The sequence below is a fragment of the Hemicordylus capensis genome, chromosome 2 (genome assembly GCF_027244095.1).
Source record: "Hemicordylus capensis ecotype Gifberg chromosome 2, rHemCap1.1.pri, whole genome shotgun sequence".
Lineage (NCBI taxonomy): Eukaryota > Metazoa > Chordata > Lepidosauria > Squamata > Cordylidae > Hemicordylus > Hemicordylus capensis.
The window spans coordinates 39,568,470-39,595,240 of record NC_069658.1 but is presented as its reverse complement, the minus strand read 5'-3'; the positions used below and the strand labels follow the sequence as shown (position 1 = coordinate 39,595,240).

At 43.4% G+C, this 26,771-nt stretch overlaps 2 protein-coding genes across 11 annotated transcripts in view; one reads left to right on the top strand and one right to left on the bottom strand.

The window, feature by feature from the left end:
- The window catches only part of NDUFAF2 (NADH:ubiquinone oxidoreductase complex assembly factor 2), a 105,371-nt gene extending 80,971 nt beyond the window's left edge, over positions 1-24,400 (bottom strand). For 3 of the 6 annotated variants that reach the window (XM_053293049.1, XM_053293050.1, XM_053293052.1), the window contains exons 1-3: positions 24,112-24,400; positions 6,099-6,120; positions 2,284-2,389 (exon numbers count right to left, since the gene is read on the bottom strand). In XM_053293049.1, coding sequence (XP_053149024.1) covers positions 2,284-2,389; positions 6,099-6,120; positions 24,112-24,241 — 258 coding nt within the window. In that variant the 5' untranslated portion in view covers positions 24,242-24,400. Of the gene's footprint in view, positions 1-2,283; positions 2,390-6,091; positions 6,121-24,111 lie in introns of all 6 variants that reach the window. The other 3 variants (XM_053293048.1, XM_053293053.1, XM_053293051.1) reach the window with 3 other exon arrangements.
- A 281-nt stretch (positions 24,401-24,681) lies between these two features.
- Positions 24,682-26,771, top strand: part of ERCC8 (ERCC excision repair 8, CSA ubiquitin ligase complex subunit) — a 63,113-nt gene continuing 61,023 nt past the window's right edge. For 2 of the 5 annotated variants that reach the window (XR_008315625.1, XR_008315626.1), the window contains exon 1: positions 24,687-24,925. Coding sequence is in view for 2 of the 5 variants with exons in the window: in XM_053293043.1 (XP_053149018.1) it covers positions 24,849-24,925 (77 nt within the window). In the remaining 3 variants the exon portion in view is untranslated. Of the gene's footprint in view, positions 25,007-26,771 lie in introns of all 5 variants that reach the window. The other 3 variants (XM_053293043.1, XM_053293041.1, XM_053293044.1) reach the window with 3 other exon arrangements.

Here is a 26,771-nt window from a genome sequence, read left to right as displayed (position 1 = left end):
CCGATCAGCCGAATAAAAAATTAATTTGACATTTTTTGTTATAATCTGAATTGTAATGGCTCCCTTCCCACAATTGGGGAGGAGGTTAAAGGGCCAGGAAGAAAGGAAAGGAAAAGATAAGGCTCTTAGCTGGTAGTCAAAAAACACTGAGCTCTCTGTCTGGAGTTTCTGGCTCAAGCAAGATAGGACAGAACTGGTGATTGGCGCCCTCTGGTGCCAGAAACAAGCCTTAAAAATGTGACTACCTGCCTTCTTGCAAGCCTCAAACACAACCCAATTGTACAGGATGGCCTACAATCTCTGGGGGAAATGAGATCTATCTATATCTGCAACTAAATGTTCCACAGAAGGCTCAACCATAATGCAGTTAACTCCCCTGAGGTGCTTCATTCCTCAACCCCCTGTAATATTTGTTTAAAGTTGCAATTTATACTTTGACAGATCTGAGGGCATATTCTAAACCTCTATTGCACTGCATGGGAAACAGAAAGTACAATGCATGTATGGTGCTAGAGTTAATGGTACCCCCAACAAAATGCTGTTCTAATAATGTGTTACCTAGATATTTAGAGCAGAACCTGTTTTTTCTAGTTGTGAGAAAGGGTTACATTGCCTTGAAAATATAGCCCATTGTTTTAATGCAATTTTTGTGTATTAAAAAATATCACTACAAATGGTTGAGGATGCGGGTGGTAAAAAATATGCTAAGGCTTAAGTAACCCCTTCACAAACCTGAATTGAAGTAACTTGTCTTTAGTATTTAGATCCTTCTTTGTGAACTATCAGAAATGGTTTATCTATCATAGCAATTTGCAGAGTTGAACAAACTCATTCTGTTTTGAGGAGGGGGGTTATTTTAACCCAATGTTGGCAAGCAGTTCTCAGCCTCATCTCAGTAGATGGCCAGACCTAATGGCACCTCTCTCATTCGAGAATCACATGATCCATGTTTACATAAATATTACCTCCAGGCAAAGTGCCTGGATGAGGCATGAAATAGCTATCAAATCTTCAGCAGGCCACTGAAGCTACCTAGGCTAGAGAAATACACATGACCCGGTTAGAATTAGAAGGGGCACATGTCAAAACTTAATTCAAAGAAACGGGGGTCGGGGGAGAACACATTTTCCTCCAGTAAGCCATAGCTATAAATGCAGATGGGCTGGCTGCTTCCTCCATATTCCTGCTGTGATTGCTACTGCTCTTGCATTTATATTTGGCTCCTGACAAGCAAAATAAGCATGGCAGAACAGCTTGCCAAGATATTCTTGATGGGTTGCTCTTAGATTTGGGGAGGTTCAGTGCCCTGATTGCACCAGAAAAAAAGAATGAAGTGTCATCTGTGTACACACAAAGGTGACTGGAAACTCTTTGTCAACTGTTTGTATGCTTAAGTCATGCAGTGGTAAAGAACATGTTTAGATGCATAAGTTATGTTAATGTTGCTACTATGGATGTTATTCATTATGTCATGTTTAACATTTTTTATGATGGGGTACGTTACACCACCACCACAGTTTCTGTATTAGTAATGAATAATAATAATGAAATTTGTTCGCCACCACATAACAAATTGTTCTCTCTGCAGCTTACAACACATTAAAACATGCAATAAAAACACACAACACATTAAATCACAAGAGACAAAAAGGGGGGGGAGATACAAAATACAATATAAAACCATTTAAAGGATGTGTTAAAAGGCCCGAGTGAACAAAAAAGTCTTCACCTGGTATCTAAAAGAACAAAGTGAAGAACAAAGCCAGGCGAACCTCATTGGGGTGCATAAATAGGGTACAACCAGTGTTCCCCCTAACAGGGATTCCCAGATGTTGTTGACTTCAACTTTGTCTCGGGCTTGGTGTTGGAATCCCCTAGGCTCGTGGTGCTGGGGGGCTTCAATGTTCATTTTGGGACCCATTTGTCCAGGGTGGCTCAGGAGTTCATAGCTGCCATGAGAACTATGGGCCTATCCCAAGTGGTCTCGGGACCGACACACATTGCTGGTCACATGCTTGATTTGGTCTTTCACTCTGATCAGGGTGGTGTTCCGTGGGTGGGGACCCCTGAGATTTCCCCACTGTCATGGGCAGACCACCATCTGGTTAAGGTTGGACTCACTGTCACTTCCCACCTTCGCAGGGCTGAAGGACCAATTACGATGGTCCTCCCAAGGTGGTTATTGGATCCAATGGGATTCCAAGAAGCCTAGGAAGGATTTAGTGTTGGCTCTGCTGGCAATCCTGTTGATGCTTTGGTGGAGAACTGGAACAGAAAACTCACCGGGGCAGTAGATATGATTGTTCCTAAGTGTCCTCTCCGACCCGCTGCAAAATTGGCCCCTTGGTATACAGAAGAACTACAAGGGCTGAAGTAGCAAGGTAGACGACTGGAGCATAAGTGGAGAAAGATTTGACTTGAATCTGACAGACTGCAACATAAGAGTACATTTGATTATCTATGCTTCGGCAATACGTGCAGCAAAGAAGCAATTCTTTTCTGCCCGTATTGCATCCACAAGTTCACGTCCAACAGAGTTGTCCAGGGTTGTGAAAGGACTAGTATGTGCCCCTCCTCCTTTGAATCAGAATCTGGAACCATCTATTGCCTGCTGTGACATGTTTAATAAATTCTTTGTAGGGAAAATCTCTCGTATTTGGGCTGACTTAGACTCAGTCTCCCCAATTACTTCAGTGTCTGATGTGGAGTGTCCAGGGATTCCTCTTCTGTGGTTAGGTTGGATCAGTTCCAGTCTGTGACTCCTGAGGACATGGGCAAACTGCTGGAGCGGTGCAGCCTACCATCTGTTTTCTTGACCCTTCCCCAACATGGCTTATATTAACTGGCAGGGGAGTTGTTGTAGAAGGCCTAGTAGAGATCATAAATGCTTCTCTGAGGGAGAGCAGGATGCCTCCTTGTCGTAAGGAGGCAATTATTAGACCACTTCTAAAGAAGCCTAACTTGGATTCCTCAGGGTAACTACAGGGCTGTCTCCAACCTTCCATGGCTGGGCAAAGTAAATGAGAGGGTCGTGGCCTCCCAGCTCCAGACAGTCTTGGAGGAAACTGATTATCTATACCCATTTCAAACTGGCTTCCGAGCTGGCTATGGGGTGGAGACTGCCTTGGTCGGCCTGATGGATGATCTCCAACTGGGAATTGACAGAGGAAGTGTGACTCTGTTGGTCCTTTTGGACCTCTCGGTGGTTTTCGATACTATCAACCACACTATCCTTCTGGAGCGTCTGAGGGGGTTGGGAGTGAGAGGTACTGCTCTGCAGTGGTTCCACTCCTACCTCTCGGGCAGGTTCCAGATGGTGTCCCTTGGAGACTGCTGATCTTCAAAATCTGAACTTTTGTATGGTGTCCCTCAGGCTCCGTATTGTCACTGATGTTGTTTAACATCTACATGAAACCACTGGGAGAGATTATCAGGAGATTTGGTGCATGGTGCTATCACTATGCTGATGACACTGAAATCTTAATCTCCATGTCAACCTAATTGGGAGAAGGCATAACCTCCCTAAATGCCTGCAGCGAGGCCGTGATGGGCTGGATGAGGGATAACAAACTGAGACTGAATCCAGATAAGATGGAGGTACTCATTGTGTGGGGTCGAAACTCGGGAGATGAGTTTGATCTGTCTGTTCTGGATGGGGTCACACTTCCCCAGAAGGAACAGATATGCAGCCTGGGGGTGCTTCTGGATCCAAACCTCTCCCTGGTGTCCCAGTTTGAGGTGGTGGCCAGAGGTGCCTTTTATCAGCTTTGGCTAATACGCCAGCTATGTCCATTTCTTGAGATAAATGACCTCAGAACAGTGGTACATCTGCTGGTAACCTCCAGACTGGATTAGCGCAATGCACTCTATGTGGGGCTGCCTTTGTATGTAGCCCAGAAACTACAGCTGGTTTAGAATGCAGCAGCCAAGCTGGTCTCTGGGTCATTTCGGAGAGACCATATTATTTCTGTATTGAAAGAGCTACACTGGCTACCTGTAAGTTTCCGGGCAGAGTACAAGGTTTTGGTTATAACCTATAAAGCCCTAAACGGCTTGGGCCCTGGGTATTTAGGGGAACGTCTTCTTTGTCATGACCCCTCCCCATGCCCCCCATTGAGATAATCAGGAGAGGTCAGTCTGCATTTGCCACCGGCTCCTCTGAGGTGGCTCCTCAGGGATGGGCCTTCTCCTCTGCTGCCCTGAAGCTTTGGAAAGTGCTCCCTGCTGAAATAAGAGTCTCCTCATCTCTGACAATTTTTAAAAAATCTTTAAAGGCACATCTGTTCACCCAGGCTTTTAATTAAATACCATTTTAATAGTTTTAGTATTGTTTTAAAATATTGTTTTAAGGTTTTAAATTCTTGTAATATTTTAACTTTTTGCTGCCATTTATTTTAACCAATGTTTTAATTTCTCTGTTGTCATTATTTGTTTTAACTAATGTTTTAACTTCTCTGTTATTTTTTTGATGTAAACCGCCCAAAGATGCAAATTTTGGGTGGTATAAAAATACATTAAACAAACAAACAAACAAAACAACTCCCATAATCCCCAAGCCAAAGCCTTTGCAGCTTGGGATTCTGGGAGTTGTAGTCAACCACACCTGGGAATCACTGTTAGAGGGAACATTGGGTACAACCACCGAAAAGTCTCTCTCCCTAGTAGCCACCTGCCTCACCTCGTTTGGCAGGGGCACTCAAAGGAGGACAGTGGTCCCTCTAATTTTTTTCATCTAATTTTGGAATGAGTTTTGTTCTGGGCGGCAGTATCAAGGCAGTGTGTGTGCACATGCCTTCAGAGTGGGGCCTTCCTAATTCAACCTGAGCGGGATCTAAAGCAAACTGAGCAGGTCTCCAAAAACTTGTGAGCGCGCGCACATGCATGCCTTAGAGGAACAGTGGAGGAGGGCCTCTGAAGAAGATCTTAAACTCCAGGTTGGGTCATATGGGGCAAGGCACTCTCTCAGGTAACCCGGACCCAAGCCATTTAGGGTTTTAAAAGTTAAAACCAGCACTTTGAATTTGGCCTAGAAACGGACTGGGAGCCAGCGCAGCTGACACAGCACTGGTGTGATATGCTCTATTTTATACCAGCTGTAGTTTCAGGACTGTTTTCAACGGTAGCCCTACTTACAATGCATTGCAGTAATCTAAGCAAGAGGTTACCAGAGCATGAGTAACTGTGATATCTCTAACTATTAACACTGTGGGATACACAGTGTTATATTGATACCAATACCTTCTTTGTTATTTTACTCCTTGGTAGAAATAGATGAACAGTAAATATAGTGTTGGTTGGGTTCAAAAAACCCCGAAATTGCAGTTCTTATCACGTTTCATGCAAACCCCCACCACAGATATGAAACTTTTCTGAATAACTTAGGTTAATTTTTACCCCAAAATTGGATTAATACAGTACATTCAGTATCTATTCAAGGGATAAACAGGAACAATTCATTTATTTGGGCACAAATTATAGGCAACTAATTTGAACCCCTCCCCCTCTGGAAATATGAAGCACATTTAACTTAAAACAGTCTTATGTTAAGAAATTATTTATCTTTACACCTCAACAGCAAGACACAACAAAACGATTACACATCATGAGCATCACAAAGGAACAACTGAAGAGATCTTAAGTTTCAGAATCCAAAGGAAGATTAAAGGCAAGGAGCAAAATATGCCCACAAGGTGTATTCTGTCATACAACACAGAATTACTAGGAACCCAACTTCCCACCCAACCCTGACCTTAACAAAAAGTAACCATTTATAACTATTTTATCTGATATTCGGGGGCGGGGGGAGTCATCTGTGCTTTAATCGTTTTCAGCAACAGGCTTCTTTGAATACTAACTTTGGCAGCAGCCCTTATAAAACATAACACATAGTCCCATCATAAGAAAAGATTTGGACACTTCTTCACATTGCAGGCAAAACAGCTAGTCCTTATTGGACTTTTAAATCAGGAAATGTGCCAGGAATGAAAGCTGCCCAATGAAGCATTCTCAAGAAGCCAAGTAATTACATCAAGCTGACTCAGCAGCCACTAGCAGGTTTGCCTAGTTCAAGAAAATGAAGACAAAAGGATACAGCATACCAAGCCTGGACAGAAGGGTAACCTGAAGTAAGAGATTAAAAACCAACAAGAGAGTGATCAGAAACACTTAAGACAAGACATATTTCTATCAAGAAGAATCCAACAAAACTGTTGGTTTGTTTTGACCCACAAATAATTTATCAAAATTTGTTAGGCATCAGAATTAACAGCATATCAAAATGAGTGGTGGCAGCACTTACTCGAAGAGCTATTTTTAAGACTCTGTATGCATTCCTCAGAGAGTGATGCAAGACAGTTTTTGTTCCCAATTTTGAATTTTAATAGCTGCCATGACTACAGTTGTGAGTCACACTGAAGAACAAAGAGCCTCATTTCAGAGATGCGCCATTGTCCTGTTCATTCAACATATCCACAAGATAAAATTTAAAAACGTAGAGCAGGATCCAGACTAATGGTGCAGGAGGAGGAAAGGCACACCGGGGGGGGGGCCTAAATTTGGCAATCCTCTCTTCTTTCCGATGTCCCCCAAAAGCATGTCCGGGGGTGTGCAATAGGGATATATATTTTAGAGGGCATCAGAAGCAATAGAAAGAAGTGGGGAATCACCAATAACCACCCTCCTCCCCTTGCTTGAGTGAAACATTCTTACCCTCATGAGGTCTGGATCCTGCTCATAATCTTTAGACATACTGCATCCCTCACAGGTATCACTGTCTACTACTAATAAAATGCTATTGAGAAAGTGAGGGGCGCAATTTAAGTACTCTGCCATTAGAGACTTCCATCAAAGCAGGGTTCTTAAACTGCTCCGAATGAAATAAAGAACACACACATCTCCCTAAATAAAGAACACACAAAAGAAGAGTGTGGATATCCAATTGCACAGGAACACACAAAGCTGCCTTCTACCAAGTCAGACCATTTGTCCATCTAAATGTAAACCCTGCCGTCAAGTCGGTGTTGACTCCTAGAAACCACAGAGCCCTGTGGTTGTCTTTGGTAGAATACAGGAGGGGTTTACCATTGCCTCCTCCTGCGCAGTCTGAGACGATGCCTTTCAGCATCTTCCTATATCGCTGCTGCCCGATATAGGTGTTTCCCATAGTCTGGGAAACACACCAGCGGGGATTCGAATCAGCAACCTCTGGTTTGTCAATCAAGTCATTTCCCCACTGTGCCATTAGGAGTGCACTCTATTGGTCCATCTAGCTCAGTATTTATTATCTACAAAGATTGGCAGCAGCTTCTCCAAGGTTACAGGCAGGAATCTCTTTCAGCCCTATCTGGAGATGCCAAGGAGGGAACTTGCATGAGCGGCCCAATCCCCGCAGGGGAATATCTTACAGTGCCGACATGTAGTCTCCAATTTAAATGCAAACCAAAGCAGACCCTGCTTAATAAAGGGGACAATACATATGTTCTACCACAAGACCAGCTCTCCTCTCCAAAATAGCATTCTAGTCTTAAACTACTAAAAGAATGTAAGAACAGCCCTGCTGGATCAGGCCCAAGGCCCACCTAGTCGAGCATCTTGTTTCACACAGTAGCCCACCAGATGCTGCTGGAAGACTACAGGCAGGAGCTGAGGGCATGCCCTCTCTCCTGCTAGTACTCCCCAGAAACTGGTACTCAGAGGCATCCTGCCTTTGAGGCTGGAAGTGACCTATAGCCTTCCGACTAGGAGTTGTTGATAGACCTCTCCTCCATGAAGTTATCCAAACCCCTCTAAAAGCCATCGAAGTTGTTGGCTGTCACCACATCTTGTGGCAGAGAATTCTACAAGAGGAGGAGGAATGTGCAGAAGGAAGCAGGATCAGAGAGGTAAGGGTTACAGAAAAGCGATGGCCTGTGAAAAGTAAAGTATTGCCATATTGATCTCCATCATCATCATCATCCTATAATTATTCATATTTTAATGTAACAGATTAGCGTTTTAACAGATCCATTATGAGGGTAACATCATTTAATTTATTTAGTTTATTTATTACATTTCTATACCACCCAAAACATGCTTCTCTGGGTGGATATCATACTGATTTAATTGCTCTTATTTGACTGTGTTCACTCCCTACAGCAATTCTATATAGGTTTGTTATTGTAATAGCCTGCTAACTTAAACCAGCAGCCTTCATCCTTTCCAAATATCAAACCTATGATGAACCCCAACTCATGCCCAATTTTTCATTATATATGTCACTTTTCCTGTCTGCCCCCCACCCACTTCTTTCTTTTCCTAAAACACACAAAAATGTCAGCACTGGTGCCACTAGTAGGGCTGCACAACTTCAACCCTCCTGCAGATGCTGGACTACAACTCCCATAATCCCTGACTATTGGCCATTGTGGCAGGCATTATGGGAGCTGTAGTCCAAAACAGCTGGAGGACCTAAGTTGTGTAGCTTTGCATTACTGGTTCTACCAACCTGTTAGGTCTCCCAAGCCATCAGCTGTAAGTAAAGTTGTGCCATCGAGTCGGTGTGGACTCCTGGTGACCACAGAGCCATGTGGTTTTATTTGGTAGAATACAGGAGGGGTTTACCATTGCCATCTCTCATGGAGTATGAGATGATGCTTTTCAGCATCTTCTTATAAAACTGCTACCTGATATAGGTGTTTCCAGTAGTCTGCGAAACATACCAGTGGCGATTCAAACTAGCAACCTCTTGCTCCCTAGGCAAGTTACTTCCCCGCTGCACCATTAGGAGGCTATCAGCTGTACACCAAACAGTTTTTTTAAAAAAAATGAAAGAGGTGAACCAGCCAGCAAAGGCAGATGTGAATACAGTCATTTGCATCATTTCATTTGGAAGAAGTAGGAAGGGGTCACACCAAACAAAATACTCTGCCATTCGAGACAGAAGCAATGGCTGATTTAGAGGGAGAGAGTCAGGGAAAGTGTTAGCACCCTACTGTCTTTGAAGATCTCATATTTCAGTATTCCTACCACACTAATTCTACTATTGGATAGTAAAGATTGCATGAGAACAATGGTCTGTCTGATCCAGAAAGACTGACAGTGTGCTATTATCAGCGTGCTGAAATATTTTTGAATATTTACAGCTGTTTAGGTATGCAAAACAGGTTTTCCAACAAACACTGCTCCTTCAATATGCAGAATAGTAGAACAATGTGCATGCATTAACAACAGCAATTCTAGACCCCTTTAAAAATGGTAGAAAGAGCAGGACGGAAGGGACATAATAGCCCACTGGCCACTAAATCTCTGTTGCTCAGAGAAAATCAGTCTGTGTAAAAACAGGCACACCATCAATATAAAAGTTCCCGAAGCAATGCTGCCACCTCCTGGGCATAGAGTGTACATGCTTTCAGAAACAGTACAAAAAGGTTTTCTACAAAAAACCTACACAAATTTATATCTTGCTTTTTGCACCCTATTTGAAGGTGCACAGCAGCTAACTACAATACATACATTAAAGCAGCACTATAAAACCCAAAAATATATTTTCCAAAATATATAAAACAAAAATATATTATTTGGTTTGAGGGGATGCAGGAGAGAGCAAAAACCACTCTCTGACAGTTCCTGTATCCGCTGCCACTGTTTACCTTCAGTAGTCCTCTACAATAATATCTACTGCCCTTGACAGTGGGGGGATGTTACAGGCATGGGGAGTTATTCCAATATTTAGCCCAAATATTTTTAAAAATAGAAGATTTATTGTTTCACAAAGAAAAATGAAAACAAAAGATGGCCCATTCCAAGAAATACAGTTTCAAGCACAATCAGTTACAGTTTACTGTGATTCAGTTTGAGCCCCTTTCTCCCAGCTTCTTCCTTGACAGCTAACTTCCAACCAACTCTACACAGCATGCATTCTGACATCTATAGAACTCCTCCTGCCAGTCCAAGCAATTGACAACAGTGTCCATCCTTAACTCACTAAGCAACATAAAGAAATGTAAACCATTTTGAACTAAACCTCGTATTTCTGGGAATCAATTCTGCACATATTCTATCGTGAACTAATGATCAGTAGCTTTGTAAAAACATGTGCGGTTATATCGTTTAAGGACCTCACACAGGGAATTTATAGACAGATCCAGATCCAGTAGTGGCTTATTCAGAAAGCAATGCTGTTCACTCCAACTAGACTGTGCAGAGAAAGAGGTGACTCGATGACAGATTGCAAGGTGACTCTCACAACTTTCAGGCTGCACCAGCTCTCAGCCACCTCAACCCATATCAAGCTGTCCCTGTGCTCAGCCTTGGCTACCTTTTCAGAGGCCACTGCAAGTGTTCCAAAGGCATGCCAGAATTGGATTCAGGCTGAGCTCTCAGCCCATGGCGGCAGAACAGAAAGTGGCTCAAAGTAGGTCATTTTCTTTCCTCCACTACCAGGAATTCAGATGCTCAGTTCTAGAGCACATGATTTGCATGCAGAAAGCTCCAAAATCAAGCCCTGGAATCTTAAGGCAGAGTTGGGAAACATCCCTTTGTCTGAAGCTCTGCAGACCTGCTGAAAATAAGAGGCCCCAGTACTAAGCTAGATGAACCAATGAAGGTGGCTTCATATTTACATACTTATCTTTTTAAGGAAGCTTTTAAACTTATAATTTCTTATCTATTCTAGTGGGCTTTTAATATGTAAATATGATTTTCACTGGTTCCCGTTTTAACTGAATTTTATTCATTTTATATGATTTAGTTTATTATTGTGTGTTGCCTTAAATATTATTGTGCTGGAAAGACAGTATATAAATATTTTAAATAAAGTGAGAGTCATGAGAACAGACTGAAACAGAGGCTTATGAGCTATGGAAAGCTTCCTGATCAGATTGCAAAGTTCTAGATACTGCTTTTATGTGTATCTGCACTTGATTTCAAAATAAACAGATTTGCTTCTGTATCCAGTTCCTTTACCTCTTATAATGCTTCTCCACATATGGTTTCCTCCTTTTCTACTCCTCATGCCTTTCCTCTGGTTGTTCCACAGCCCTTCTCACTATCATTTCATCCTCTTTTTGAGGATACTGTTGTGGCCCAAAGCTTGGCAAACCCCAAGTGCCAGAGGGCCACAGTCTCTAGAAACTTCACCATGGTGCCTAGACTACGATATTCAGAGGCAAAGTAATTTAATATATTCTTCATAATTTGTTCCTGCATAATTTGTTCCTGCATGCAGCCCTGTTGCTGTTTTATGTTACTTGTACAGGGGATGAAAAGAAGCCTATTTACCTCCCCCCTCTGCAACATCTGTCACCACGTTCAGTAATTTTGTTGAGTGTCCATTGTCTGGCTAGATCCAAAGAAATCTTGCAGCCTGATTTATTTATTTATATTTTATTTTACTATTTTAATGCTGCTCTTCCTCCAAAAAGCCCAGAGCAGTATACATGCTTGGGTTTATACTCACAACAATCCTGCAATGTAGATTAGGCTGAGAGATAAGTGACTGGTCCAGGATCACCCAGTGAGTTTCATGACTGAATGGGAATTTGAACTTGGGTCTCCTCAGTCCTAGCCCAACACTCTAACCACAATACTACACAACTGGATATGACAACAACTTCCAGTGCTCCCGTTTAAGGGAAAATGCCCTAGGCGTTTATAAAGTTTTGGGTGCATTCATGTAATAGTACTATTTTCTTCAGAAAGGAAGTTTTGTTTTTGTTTTTTTAAAGGAGCAAGACGAGCAAATGATGAGGACTGAAGCAAAATCTGTAGTTCTAAGTGGATAGTACTCCCTCTGCTGGTTCTATTTCCAGCACTGTTTCCCCCCCAGAAGCACAGTGCCAACGAAGAAACACAAAACAGTTACACAAACTTTCATTTCTTCTGCATATTACATAAATAATTGAAAGCTTAAGATACCTATTTTTTCTGTTTCCTATTTGCAGACTTTCAAAATGTTATTTAACTACTCGTCACCAAATATACTAGACAAATAAAAACTACGTAAACCTCTAATTTCAAATCCCCAATTTTATTTTCATCAAGTGCCTTATTTTACAATGCTGGGCTTGAGTTCTTCAGTCAAATGCAGCCAGCCAAGTATGCCGGCACAGAAGAAACCCTACTGTGGTGCTGGAGAAAAGAGGGGGAGATACAAAGAACCTAGCAGCAGTATGGGTGGGTGTAACAATGGTGAGCCCTCAAGCAGGAGGTGAGGGCATGCCTTCTCCTCCTGTTGCTCCCCTGCAACTGGTATTTAAAGGCACTGTGCCTCTGAGGCTGGAGGTGGCCCAGAGACCAGACTAGAAGCCATTGATAGACTTGTCCTCTGTGAATTTATCTAAGGCCCTTTTAAAGTCATCCAAGATAGTGGCCATCACTACATCCTGTGGAAGAGAATTCCATTGATTAATTATACACTGTATGAAAAGTACTTCCTTTTGTTGATCATAAATTTTACAACATTCCGTTTCGGCAGGAGAGAGGGCATGCCCTCACCTCCTGCTTGTGGGCTCCCAAAGGCATCTGGTGGGCCACTATGTGAAACAGGATGCTGGTCTAGATAGGCCTTGGGCCTGATCCAGCAGGGCTGTTCTTATGTTCTTAAGGCACCAGACTCTCATTCAGCCAAGGGTGTCATGTGTTGACACCAGTACCAGAGCTGAAATTATTCCTGTAAAAGAAAGGTCAAGAAGATACAGATGGCACTAGCTTCTCAATAACCTCTAAAAAATTGCCAACTTGTAAACTGAGGCTGAAATTTTCACTTTGGACTAAATCTAGTCCAAAAGCCAGCTCAAATGTGAGGTTTTGGACACTGTATCAGCTGCTCACACTTCACAATTCATCCTGTAGGGAAATCACTTGTATAAAAGTGCCCCCCTTTGTGAAAATGCTGCCACACATCAAGCTCTTATACAAGACTGCTTCAAAACAATCCTGCTATGACTGCACGTGAAACATGAGGTTACAGTTGCATGAGAACACGTATACCAAAAATGCCTTTGAATTGCCCCAAGAGGAACTAAAACTGACAAACTGGACATTTGGGGGCTTGGTCACAGTCTCCTGCCATGTGTTAACATCATCATAACTTGCCTTAACTTTTGATCTGTCCACCTGCTCAAAATAGTTAATCAGACACACACACAATCAATTTGGTAATCATGGGCCAAAAAAAAAGCACATTAATGTTTGACCTATGGAGTGCCACTGGGTTCCATCTTGTCCACCATGCTTTTAAACATCTACATAAAACTGCTAGGTAAAACTGTCTAGAGATTTCGGCTTTGTCTGTTTCAATGGATCCTACGGAGGCAGTGAAAATCTTAAACCAGTGTCTGGCAGCTATATAGGATGCACGTGCGGGAGGAGTAAACTAGCTGAAACTTAATCCAAACAAGATGAAGGTATGGTTTGGTCTACAATTGATCTGGGAATGAGTATTCAACCTGTTCTGGATAGGGTCACACTTCCCCTAAAATATCAGGCTCACAGTTCCATAGATTCTCCTTGATCCTGGGCTTCCTTTGGGACCTAGCTAATAGAGCCTTTTACCAGATTCAGCTGATATGCCTGATGAAACCCCTCCTACACAGGAGATGGCCCATGCTCTGATGACATCCAGACTGGACTACTATATTGTATTCTACATGGGGCTGCCCTTGAAAAGCATTCAAAAACATCAATCAACACAAATTTAGCAGTCAATTATTCATCAAGATTGCTCCTTGGGATAAACCGAATTTCATGCAATTTGCATCAGCTACCGCAGGGCTTGACAAATCCTAGGTGCCAGGAAACCTTTAAACGGTAAACCTTTAAACCATTAAACAGTAGACTAGGTATGCAGAGGCAGAGTTATTTAATAAAATATTTATTTGTCCCAGGTAGCCCTGTTTCTGTTCTAAGCATATTACTTGTAAAGGGGATGAGAAGCCCCCCCCCCCACGCCACCCCAATGTCCTTCAATAAATCAGGTAATTTTGTCAAGTGTCCATTGTCTGTCTCCTTGGGATAAGACAAATTTATTGGGTTTATTCAAATTCCGAGAGAATTCATCAAGGGTTACTAATTAATCTGTGGGTTGAATTCAAGATGCTGGTTCCTGCCTTTAAACCACTAAATGGTTTGAGACCAGAGTATCTAAAGGACCACTTCTCTTCTATGTCCTCTTGAATGCTTTGTCATATGAAGCTATGCTACAGTTGCTTTTCAAGTCTGAAGAACAGCATTCACCAGGAATAGAGCCATTTTGGTGGGGGCACCAACTGTATGCCCTTCCATGGTAGGCTTGCTAAGCAAAAAAAAAGTGGGGGTAGGGGAATAACCACAAAGTGCTGAAAATACATTTTATTATTAAAAATATTTGAATGGAAAAATTTACACCTGGTGTGTTCCAAGATTTATTTATTTATTTATTTATTTATTTATTTATTTATTTATTTATTATTAAAACATTTTTATACCACCCAAAACTTACGTCTCTGGGCGGTTTACAACAGAATAAAAACAAAGTAAAACATTCGTTAAGATAAAAAATGGGCAAGGGAAAAAATCATGGCTCTTCTTCACTAAAAAAATAACTAAAAATGAAATAATCAAAATTTAACAACCAAAATGCAAAAGAATAGCATATTCAGTATCCTCAAAATCAAAATGAATAAGAAAACCTGAGTATCATGAGTCAAGCACTAGCCTGGCATTGCCTATACAGAGTGGCCGCGACTCTCCTGGGTTTCAGACAAGGGTCTCTCTCAGCCCTGGCTAGAAATGCCAGATATTTAACCTGGTTCCATCTACGTTCAAAGCATATGCTCTGTCACTGAGCTATGGCCTCCCCACTCCCCCGTTTACTTCATGACCCATGATGGCAGATTGGATCTTTCACCACTCTTGCCCAACAAAATAATCAACCTTCAACAACTATCAGCCTGATTTACTTGATGTAAATGCCAGGTCTCACATTTGGAACTAAAGCAACTTTAAAAGACTTACAAGTCAACCGGAACAGTCTGTCTCTAACACGGATACCACATTAAAAATTGTGGCTGTCATGGCTCTTATTCCACAAGCAAAAGGCTAAAAGATTCCGAAAGAAGTGAAACAGTCAAATCTTACTTGGAAGAGATTGTCACTGAGCTTGCTCCTCCTCAAGCAACAACTATTGGAGCTTTTCCAAATGGAGATTGGACGCAGCTTCGCTACACTTAGGCTGGGGGAGGAGTTCATACAAGGGAACTATTTACACTGATATCAGGACAATGACAGAAGGTGCTGCTCATACAGCCAGGTGCTGTTCATACAGCCAATTGCATTATTTAGCTTTGCTTCTGATGATCTGCAGTTACTGTGCATTATATGTAATAAAAAAGTTCTAGAAAGAATTAATCTGCCTACTTTCCTTTCACTATCTCTACAACTGGACTAAATTTGGTTCAAATCGAGATCCACAAGTTAGATCTCTTGTGCCTCAAATGTTCACATGTCCACCATCTTGAATTGGGGTGAATGACATCATCACAAACTAGACCATTGGGCCATCCCTATGTGTCCCTACAGCTGTAGCAAATTTGGTTCAAATCGGTTAAGCAGTTCACAAGTTAGCCCACTTGCACCTCAAAAGTTTACATGTCCGCCATCTTGAATCAGGCTGAATAACATCAGCACAAATTACGCCATTTGAGCATCTCTATGTGTCTCTACAGCTGTGACATCATCACAAACTATGCCGTTGAGGTGTTCCTATGGTGTTTTCTACAACTGTACACAATTTAGTTCATATTGGTCCAGGGGTTGTGAAGTTGATTGGGGGTGGGGGGTGGGACACGGACACATGGAATGCCGGGTGATCTCAAATGCCTACTGGAAAGTAGGATACAAAGCAGCACTTTGGTGCAGTACTCAAGACAAGCTGAACTTTAGGCACTTCCTGCCACAGTAAAGATGCCCATCTGGGAAAGCTCCTGCAGGTGTCAGAGCATGTGCGTGATAAGATATCAGTCATTGCTACCTTCAATGTCACTCTTGTACACACACAGCTTAAAATAGGACTCCAAAAAGAGGCCTCTATCTGGGATAGCCTGGATGATCCTGCAGTTCTGGGGGATCCTGGAATATGAAGAAGATACCAATCAGTCTTCTTTGCAGAACTGGCTAGCTGAGCAGCACTTATATATTAGATGGGTGATTGCTTACCCAAAGAAATGTTGCCATTAGGCAAATTCAACTGATTACATGACTTCACATTAAGAAGTCTTCAAACAAGAAATTCAGTCACTGATTGTTCTGATCTTTCATCACACTTTGTTTGTTTGCTTGTTTATTTGATTGATTGATTTCTATACCACCCTTCCAAAAGTGGTTCAGGGCAGTTTATATCTTTAGTTAAGATATTTGGTTAAGATCTCTCTTCCAAACCTCTGTCAGACATTATTACAAAAGCATACTAACTTATATCCAACAAAAATCCTTAGACAAATGGATCTGTGACTATCCTTTTAAGTTGCTTCCAATGCAAGGCAAAGATGGATGGTTACCTACTGTCCCTAGCTGTGTGTGTCCCAATTGGGGTAAAAAGGTCACCACCTGCAAACACTAATAGGATCCTACAGTCCTAGTAGGGGTGCTTCCTCTCCAAGTAAGCAGGAAATGCTTTGCAGCCCAAAGAGAACACAGTAGCAGGATATGACGGGCTGCCTGCTGCAGTTGGTCCCTACTGTATCCTACCAACTCAGTGGTGATAAAAAGAAGAGAGAAAGATGGTAGGAATCACTCTTGAAACACAGCGCACCATACACTGCCCTTTCTTTTTATGAACACCTGCAAATTTGGTGTTTTGTGAACAAAAAATATATCCTCAAAGACGCCAATCATCAGTTACAGCCCTTTTGGACATTATAGTGCATTATAGCTACCAGTATTTAAAGGTATTTTGCCGCAATTTTATCATCAAAGTTTACTGTTTGGGAAAGGAACATTCGCTTATCGTGAACGGTTCTTTTCCCCTGTGACTGGAGTTCATCTGATAGGGTTGTGTACTGAGCATGCTCAAGACAGGACTGGATCATGTGACACCAATTTCCTGCTGCTGCAGGCACCATAGCCCCAGTTCCAGGACTGATGCAAGAGCGCGGCGACATGTTGAAAGAGCGTAGAGGACGAAATCCTGGTATAAAGGGAAAATAACTAAACCATGGTTAGTAAGGAAAGCATAGTAGAGAGGGACATGCAGGGATAGAACTATCACCAAGACCCTGGGAGTTGCCTCCACCCAGAAATGCAGGAGGAGGACCCCCTTGAAGGAGCACCACCTTGATGTAAAACACAACTATATACATGCAGGTAGGCCTGATGAGCGCCAATCACAGGGGAAAAGAACCCTTCATGGTAAGCCAATGTTCCTTTCCCCCTTTTATTGGAGCTCATCAGATAGGGACATGCCAAGCGCAGAAGCTTAGTGCTTGAGAGTGTTAGGTCGAAGGTAGAGGTTGAGGCCTGACTGGAGGAAGGCGAAAACCTCAGGAACTCCTGCATGGAGAGGGTCGTGGTGTTGTCTCCTAGACCATATGAAGAAAGCCGCCCAAGTTGCCTGATAGATTCTGTAAGTGTATGGTCTGCGGGATGCCAGGATGGTATCTTGTACTGGGTGAGAATATCCCTTAGCAACTAGGTTGGCACACTCAACTTCCAGGTATACAGTTGCAGCCACCCGGGATCTGGGCGTAGTAGGGGCCCCTGCGACAGAAGGCCCTTTTAGAGGGGAAGGCACCATGGCAGGCGAACTGACAAGTTGAGGAGGTCGGGGAACCAGTGCCTCTGCAGCCAGTGCGGGGCCACTGAGACCCGCCTGTTCCAAGACCAGCTTTTTGAGGACACTGGTAATGATGGCCAGAGGAAAGGCATAGAGCAGGGACCTGGGCCAGTGGGCAGTTGGAATCTGGAGAAGGTGGCAACGGCTGGTTGTGGAGGCAAAGAGGTCCACCTGAGGCTTTCCAAATACTTCGCTGATTTGTTGGAAGACCTCCTGGTGCAGTGTCCATTCGGCCAGATCTATCGTCTGACTGCTGAGCCAGTCTGTCTGTTAGTTTTCCATAATGTAGCAGGCATTTGGCAGTGATCGAGGTCAGGTGAACTCCTGCCCACTGGAAGAGGTCAATCTCTGCCATGAGGGACTTAAGACCTTGTACCGCCCTGTCTCTTCATGTGGTGCTTTGGCCATGACATTGTCCATCCAGACCAGGATGTGCTTCCTATGTATTAGATGGTGAAAACAGAGGAGTGCAAGTCTGACTGCGTGTAGCTCAAGCCAAGTGATACTCTTGCAAGCTTCTTCCTGGGACCAACAACTCTGGGCTAACTGGTCGAGATAGAGGGCTCTTCAACCAGAGACTGGGATCCATTGTGACCATGATTCTGGAGGGTTCTGACAGAGGAAGCCCTTTGAGGAGTGCTGGAGAGAGCCACCACCGGAAGGACTGTCTGAAACTGAAGGGGAGGCTGATGTGCTTGTGTGTGGAAGTCATGATCTTGTCCTGGTGTGGTAGGAGAAGCCACTGTAGAGGGCGGGAGTGCCACCTGGACCATGGAGTGCATGCCATGCACATCACCACAGACCTCAGGGCTTGAGAAAGCAGCATGAGGTCTACAGTGAGACGCCAGATTAATGGGAGAAGTTGGGAGATTATCTTGTCCTTTCTGTTCGGGTGGAGGAAAACTGAGTCCTGGGCCATGTTGAAGACAGCTCCCAGATGTTGAAGGGAGCGGGACAGCTGAAAGTGGTTTCCCCCCCGTGTTGATCACAAAGCTGTGGTCCTGCAGGCAGCAAACTGAGCGGCAGACATACTCCCGAGCATGACGGAGGCATGGTGCCCAGATCAGAAGATCATCTAAAAATAGTTAAGTATGCTCACCCCCTGGAGGCATAGGTGGGCAATGACTGCCACCATGACTTTGATGAAGACCCAGGGTGCTGAGGAGACGCAGGGCAGTGCCCTGTATTGGTAGTGCTTGGTGTTGTAGCAGAACTGAAGGAAATGCCTGTGATCCTGGATGATGGGCACATGGAGGTAGGCCTCCAGGAGATCCACCCATGCCAGGTAATCGTTCGGGCAGATAGCCTCCTTGATGGTGTGTAGGGATTCCATCCTATTTTTCTGCCTTATGAAGCAATTCAGGTGTTTGAGATCTAAGACCGCTCTCCATGAACCATTCTCCTTTGGTACAAGAAACAAGAGCGAGTAGATGCCTTGCCATGATTACGTCAATGGCACCAGTTCTATTGCCCTTATCTGAAGAAGATGATGAATGGCCTGGGTCATCCAAAGATGAACCAAAGGGTTAGAACATAAGAACAGCCCTGCTGGATCAGGCCTAAGGCCCATCTAGTCCAGCATCCTGTTTTGCACAGTGGCCCACCAGATAGCAATAGCAATAGCACTTACATTTATATACCGCTTTATAGCCGGAGCTCTCTAAGCAGTTTACAATGATTTAGCATATTGCCCCCAACATTCTGGGTACTCATTTTACCGACCTCGGAAGGATGGAAGGCTGAGTCAACCTTGAGCCCCTGGTCAGGATCGAACTTGTAAACTTCTGGTTACAGGGCGGCAGTTTTACCACTGCGCCACCAGGGGCTGCGCCACCAGATGCTGCTGGAAACAGCTGGTTCCATGAGTGTGGGGAGACAATGGTATGGAGATAAGGTCCTGTCTCGAGCATGCTCAATACACAACCCTATCTGATGAGCTCCAGCACCAGAAAAAATAAGAAACTCCCTTGCTTTGTCATAGCACATGAAAAATGATCAAAAGACAATGAATGGGATATCTTAGTCTTTAATATCAAAATGCTAAGTATAAGGAAGGCTCAACAAGAAGTCTTGAGCTATTGATACATATCACACTGTCAAGACTGCCAGCAGCCTCAGGCAGTTTGGGGCCACAAAGGGGTGGATCCAGCAGGACCTGACCCTCAACCTGCTCCAGCACACGATGCATGCAATGGAGCAGAGAGAGCTACATCTGAGATGGGTACAAGAGCAGTGTTCCCTCTAAGGGGTGCACATGCTCACACATTTCTTGATGTCTGCTCAATTAATTTTAGACCCCACTCAGGTTAATTCAGGAAGGTCGCACTCTCAATGCACATGCGCACACATTGCCTTGATACTGTCACCCAGAATAAAACTGCACCCCGATGAAATTTTTTTAGAGTGAACACTGTGCAAGAGTGATTTATGCTGCTCAGGCCAGAGGTGGGGGTGGGAGGAGGCGGTCGTCTGTGAGAGTTGCTCTAAATGCTAAGGACCTAGCTTTGGCATTCCAAGCAGCCACTGCACTAAAGCTAAGGGAGCTAGTGTGGACACATATTCCTAAGCCCTGGTAGGTGGCAACTACAGAGAAGGCTTGCTTTTGAGTCACCACCAGACAAGCCAGTGGCACCCTCAGACGAATCTCCCCTGATAATAGGTGGTGGGATTCATAGCGAAGAAGATGTTCTCTTAACCCCGAGAGAGGTCCTTAGATTACCCGAGAGGAAGACAAGGAAACCGATTTATCTTCCTAGCCTGAAAGGCAATGAGACAGTCTGTAATAGGAACTTGTTACTTGGCAGAACTACATCACATTTTATCCGATCAGATCCTACATGCTCTATTAAAAATTACCAGGAACCTCTACAAAGTGGAACTTCACCCCAAGGCTCACATAATACCCATCAGCAGGACTCTACCAAATGCATAACCTTTGTTGTTGATATTAGAAGAAGGAACAAACACAAGAAGTTAGTACATATTTACATTTATGGTGCAAGGGTGAGGTAATTCAATACTTTTGGAAGATGTTTGTTAAGTGTGTAAACTAAGGTAAAAGGTAAAGTGTGCTGTTGAGTCGGTGTTGACTCTTGCCGACCACAGAGCCCTGTGGTTGTCTTTGTTAGAATACAGGTGGGGTTTATCATTGCCTCCAGTGCAGTATGAGATGATGCCTTTCAGCACCTTTCTATATCACCGCTACCCAATATAGGTGTTTCCCATAGTCTGGGAAACATACCAGCGGGGATTCAAACTGGCAACCTCTGGCTTGCTAATCAAGTCATTTCCCCGCTGTGCCATTAGGTGGCTCTGTAAACTAAGGTAGCAGGTTGTAAATACTGTATTGATCTTGATCCTGCTTTACCATAGTTACACTGTTTCCATTAGCAAACTTCAGTCTATAAACACAAGAACTTTTTGCTATCTTATGTAGGACTGCACCCACGCACAGTCACACACAGAATTATAGCCAGATTGCAGAAATATCCCAAACAGATAACATTTTAGGATGTTCTTACTGAAAGTTAACATTATAAATGAATAACCTTCTACAAGAATAGCACTGACTAAAAACTTGTGCGGGAAAACCTTATCTTATTTAAGTACAAAGTATAAATCTATATATTTGTTTTGACTCTGCATTCAAAGGATCATTACAATGAGAAGTACTGTAAAATAATCTACATTTACATGTAGAAGTTCCCACCCATTCTCTTTACGCTTGAATTTGCTATCATGAAGATGCATTTTTTCCTTGTGAGATACTGTTTATCTGGAAACATTTTTAATAAGATTTTTAACACACACCATTTACAATTTTCATTAGAAGATATACACTATATATAAAATATCTAGCATGTTTTATACTGCAATGTAATTTCTCATTATTACTATGACTAGCCATTTTTGTATTCATAATATCAAACAGGAAGAGTTATTTCACACTGAATGTATGTTGTAATAAAATGCATAAACTGTACAAGGAACTTGCTTTGTAATTACTGAAATATGAATAGCTTAAGAATCAATACAGGCTGGCATAGCAAGGCCAATTCATCACGCAGAAAAGCCATGGTGGAGCTCTGACAGTATTCTATACAGTTTTTTAAAAATGCATTACACAGATAAATCTACCCTTTTTAGTGAAATACTTGACTGAGATAGTGGAAATGAGTCATCAATCATGGTTGCTTAAATGTCCAATCCCACCTTCCAGCTCATCCAGTTTCAAGAGTGGCAACTCAGAAGTCATCCAAGAGTAAATGACTTAGCCTGGATGTTTCTCTTGGGACAAGCATGATGGAATTGTACTATTTAATCACTGTCATACTAATCTTTTAACAAGTTTAACTTGCTGAGAAATCTGAGAATATGCAACAGTGTGGACATACTTGAGAAAAAGTTAATGCTTGTATGAGTGACAATCCAAATGTAGCACCATTTCACACATTTTGGAGGCCAACTCAGGTTTGCAACTGATTGTGAGCTCAATAACTGGAAGCTACAAGTGTGCCTGTTAGGCCTCTGAAGCTTTGGATAGCTGTATTGAGTTCAGCTCACTTCAACTCCCTTTTGGTCCAAAATGAAACCCCCTGTGGGGGAATCAAAGCAAAGCAAACTAGGGATGTGCAAGAACCGGTTCAGTGGTCCTTTTCTGGAGTGCCAAACTGGTTCAGAAGTCCAGCATTTGAACCGGTTCAGGAGCGTGCCGGTGGGGCAAAAGCAGCGGGGCAGGTAAGGACACCCTCCCTGGTCCCTAAAGGGAACCCCCCCACACCTCCCAAGAATGCACGAACCATTTTGTATACATCCCTAAAGCAAACAGGCCCAACCTTCAGAATGGACAACGGTTGGACTACAAATCTCAGGAGTATCTGTACATTCATAAGAACACAAGAAGCTGCCTTATACTAGGTTGGACCATTGGTCCACCTAGCTCAGTACTCTTGACTGGCAGCTGCTTCCCAAAGGATTCAGGCAAGAATTTTTCTCAGTCCTACCTGGAGATGCCAGGGATTGAACCTAGGACCTTCTGCATGCAGCTCTACCACCGAGTGAGGGCCCCATTCCTTGGAATCCATGGGGAAAGGTAAATAAGAGAACTTTTTAAAGTTAAGCCACAGAAAGCTGCTGCTTACTGTTTCATGGCTGGGAGCAAAGAGGCTTTTCTCCTCACCCCTGCCGGTCCTGGGCACTTTCCAGATTACCCGCTACAACAGTGGTAAAATGCTTCAGCTTGGCATTGCATTCAAAATGTAAATAAAAGGTTGAAGCTGTTTGTTACACAAAGCCACCGGCAGGGGGAAGCAGTCTTTTCTAGCTTGTACAAAACTACAACGGGAAAATACACCTATTTCTTTGCAATGCATATGCAACGTTATAGGACTGTAACACAGCAATAAAACTCCATGGTCCTGTAACAGGGTTATTTTCCTTGGAGAGGCCAGGGATTGAGTCTGAGACCTTCGACATTCATTAAAAAGGGTGTACGGGAACAAAAGCATAATTAATGTTACTTAAAATGCAATATTAGTTGAGATTTTTAAAATGTTTTAAGTTATTTTATTTTATTTTGTTGTAAAGTGCCACGAGATTCATTGTGTAAAGGTAAAGTGTGCCATCAAGTCGGTGTTGACCACAGGGCCCTGCGCCAGTTTACAAATGTAATAAATAAATAAATAAATAAATTTTCACTTTATTTGGTCTTATGGTAGCTAGCATGAGTTGTCCCCTTGCCTAAGCAGGGTCTGCCTTGGTTTGCATTTGGATGGGAGACTACATGTGAGCACTCTAAGGTACTCCTTTTAGAGAACGGCACCACAGCTCAGTGGAAGAGCATCTGCATGCTTTCTTGCAAAGGTTTCCAGGTTCACTCCTGACATTTCCAGGCAGGGCTGAGAGTTACTCCTACCTGTAACCTTGGACAGCCGCTACCAGTCAGTGTAAACAATACTGAGCTAGGCAGACTAATGGTCTGACACAGTATAAAGCAGCTTCCTAGATCCCTAACAATAACATTAGACATGCTGACTCAGAAGTAACCACCACAGTGTTCATCAGGAGCAGGTAGATGTGCAAAGAACGGCTTACAGCCTTAACCTTGATGAAGAGTTACCCCCTCGCCCCCTTCCATCATGCGGTGATACTGGGCGGATTAAGGGGGGCTTTGGTTTCTAGCTTACAACTCATTCCGACGGGGAAAGTGAAACTTTTAACGCGTGTTAGGGGCAGCGAGGAGGTCCTTCGGCCTACTCCACGCGGGGCACAGAGCGGGGAGCTTTCTTTATCTAGCACCTTCAGAAGTTCTCCTCCGCGGATCTCACCTGCCCAAGTTTTGTGCTTCGGGATCCGATAATATGTGTTCCCGAGATAGTCGGTGCCTACTCGCTGTTTCTCCGGACCGAGAGCGCGGAGCTTTAGCGAGCGAATGAGGCGCCACACGCCGCCGCTCATCGTCAGCCGAAAGCTCTCGGCTGCCCCTCAACAAGGCAAAGCGCCCCACAAGCAACAACCCACGTCGGAGCGAGTCACCTCCCACTCTGCCCCGCCTCTCCCGGGAGGAACCGTTGACGGAGCCACGCCCCCTAGCCCCATGTCGTGCACGCGCTTGCCCCGAGCCCCTTTACTTCCCCACAGAGATAAGAATACGAGAGAGGTGGCACGTACGCTGATCATAGCGTTAAAAATGGAAATCTCTGCAAGCCGTGAATATATCTTGTGGTACAGGCTCGTAGTAGTTTCCCTAAGCATTGACTCTCAGTGTGATGCAGAGTGGTTTCTCCAAGAGTGGAAAACAAATTACTAGCCAAAATAATAATAATTCCTCACTACGAGAGTACGTGAGTCTAGATTGTTTTTCTTCTGCCCTGTACTTCCTTCCTACGACGTTCTACCTCTGCTCATGCGCATTCTGTTTACCGGGAGCTTGCTTTTGGGATCGCAGACGACTTCTAAATAACACGGCTCGCTAATGGTCAAGGCTGCTGTGCTTGGAGCCAATTAGCGCTGGGTCGTCTCCAAATTGGGGGCGCTCCGTGGACACGATTTACTCCCTTATAGTATGTTGGGTTTTATGTCTGCTCGTCAAGCAGGTCTGGACGACCCGCTGAGGCTTCGCCGGGCTGAGTCTACCAGGAGGTAAAACGGATTTTTCCCGGCTAAGTTAGGATCAGGCCGTTTCAGTTACGGTCGCTCTACGCTCTCTGGCGACGGCTGCAGGTTAGCTCCGGGGTCCACCTCTTCAGGACTGATGCACTGCCCAGTACTCTCGTTCAGGAGCCGTCCCCAGAGCTGGGCTTCAGACTGACAAGACCTGAGCTTGCATTTCTCCTCTGCAAGCCAGGGAAGCTCTCTGGAGAAATCACTCACCCTTCTTAGACGTCCAGTATCAGTATCTCAACGAGTGGCGGGGAGTTAAATCATGCCCTTTGCTCCCCGCCTCTGTGCACCGAGTCTACACGAGTACCAGTGGTATGCACACGTTATGTGATCGCGTAATCAAGAGAGGGTTGTGCTCGCTGGCCCCGCTCCCTATGTGCGCTTGGCATAACCTCTGAAAGAGCCTACAAGCGTACAAACAGTATGTGCCTGGGGAATGTGTGTGCAATCAGAAACTTTTCTTATTTAAGGGTTCCATATTAGTTTGTACATGCATAGACTCTTTCACAGGTTATGCTTAACATGCCTGTTGGGTGCAGCCAAAGGGCACAACCTTGCACCCTCTGTTACCTACATTCAGTGTCATATTCGTCCCAGAGTAGTTTGATATGTGTAATTGATGACCAGGTTCCCTGATTGAACACAGAGTGTCAATGTGTGTAGTCTCTGTGCACACAGGTGATTAATAAATTGAGGGGGGAGGGTGTGCACAAGGGGCATGATACTGCCGCACCACTGCACATTGAGTATACACATATTTTGGATGTCTGAAAAGGGCTTCTACCTTGTAGAGGTTACAAGAGTAAAATAACACCATGAATGCTACCCTGAATTCCATAGGAGAATGTCATGGTTTTAATGAAAATGAAAGTTTGCATGAACTAAACTGGAAACTGAAGAGTGTAGCCCTTGGCATTTTGTAAGTAATCCATTTCCAATTAGTAAATAAGGCTGGTGTGCTCTATAGGTTTATGCAAAAGTATTCCCACATTTGTCAATGAGCTTATTTCCAAGTATTATCTATTATAGGGATAGACATTGTGCTTGAAGTAGGATCATACTATAAGATCAAAAGCACCTTATATGAAATGCCACGTCTTCAGATTTTTCAAACCACAGCATGTTAACCCGAGTGTATTAATGTAAGTGAACAACCACACTTCTGTTAAGTGTGGGGTTGGGTTTTTTTGTTGTTGTTACATCTTCACTGGAGATAAAGGAAGTAAAAGGAAAAAAGATCCCAAATGACAATCTGAACAAAGTGTAGGAAAGGAGTTCAATTCACTCCTCCGATATAATTATCTGAGGAGTGAACTGAACATTGTAATGGATTTTGTGTACTTCGGAGATTCTATGTTCTTGCATACATTCATATTGATTTGCAAAGCATTTGAAAGTCAGTACTTTATATACAGCCAGATGCAGTGGTGAGAAGATGAAGTTTAGATTAACTCTCCATCCAAAGAATCGTTAACAATAATTGACTGCAATAGTTTCCTTTTAGGAAAAGCTATAGGATTGCCACCTTTTAAACACCTTTAAAGTGAAATCACTAGGTATTCTAAAATATCCCAAATCAGTTTTTCATGAATTCCTAGTAAACTTACACCTTTTAAATTTTTTAAAAAACAGTTCTTGGTTGGCCAAACTAATAACCAGAGAGTCCTCTAATCAGTGAAGACAGAGCCTTCGCTGATTTTTACTCAGAAGTAAGTCCTATTAGGCTGAAAGGTTTCCTCCCAAGTAAGCATAAATAGGACAGACATACTTCTATATGTCTGAAATATCCAGAGATGGAGACAAAGTTAATGATTTGTTTCAAGGT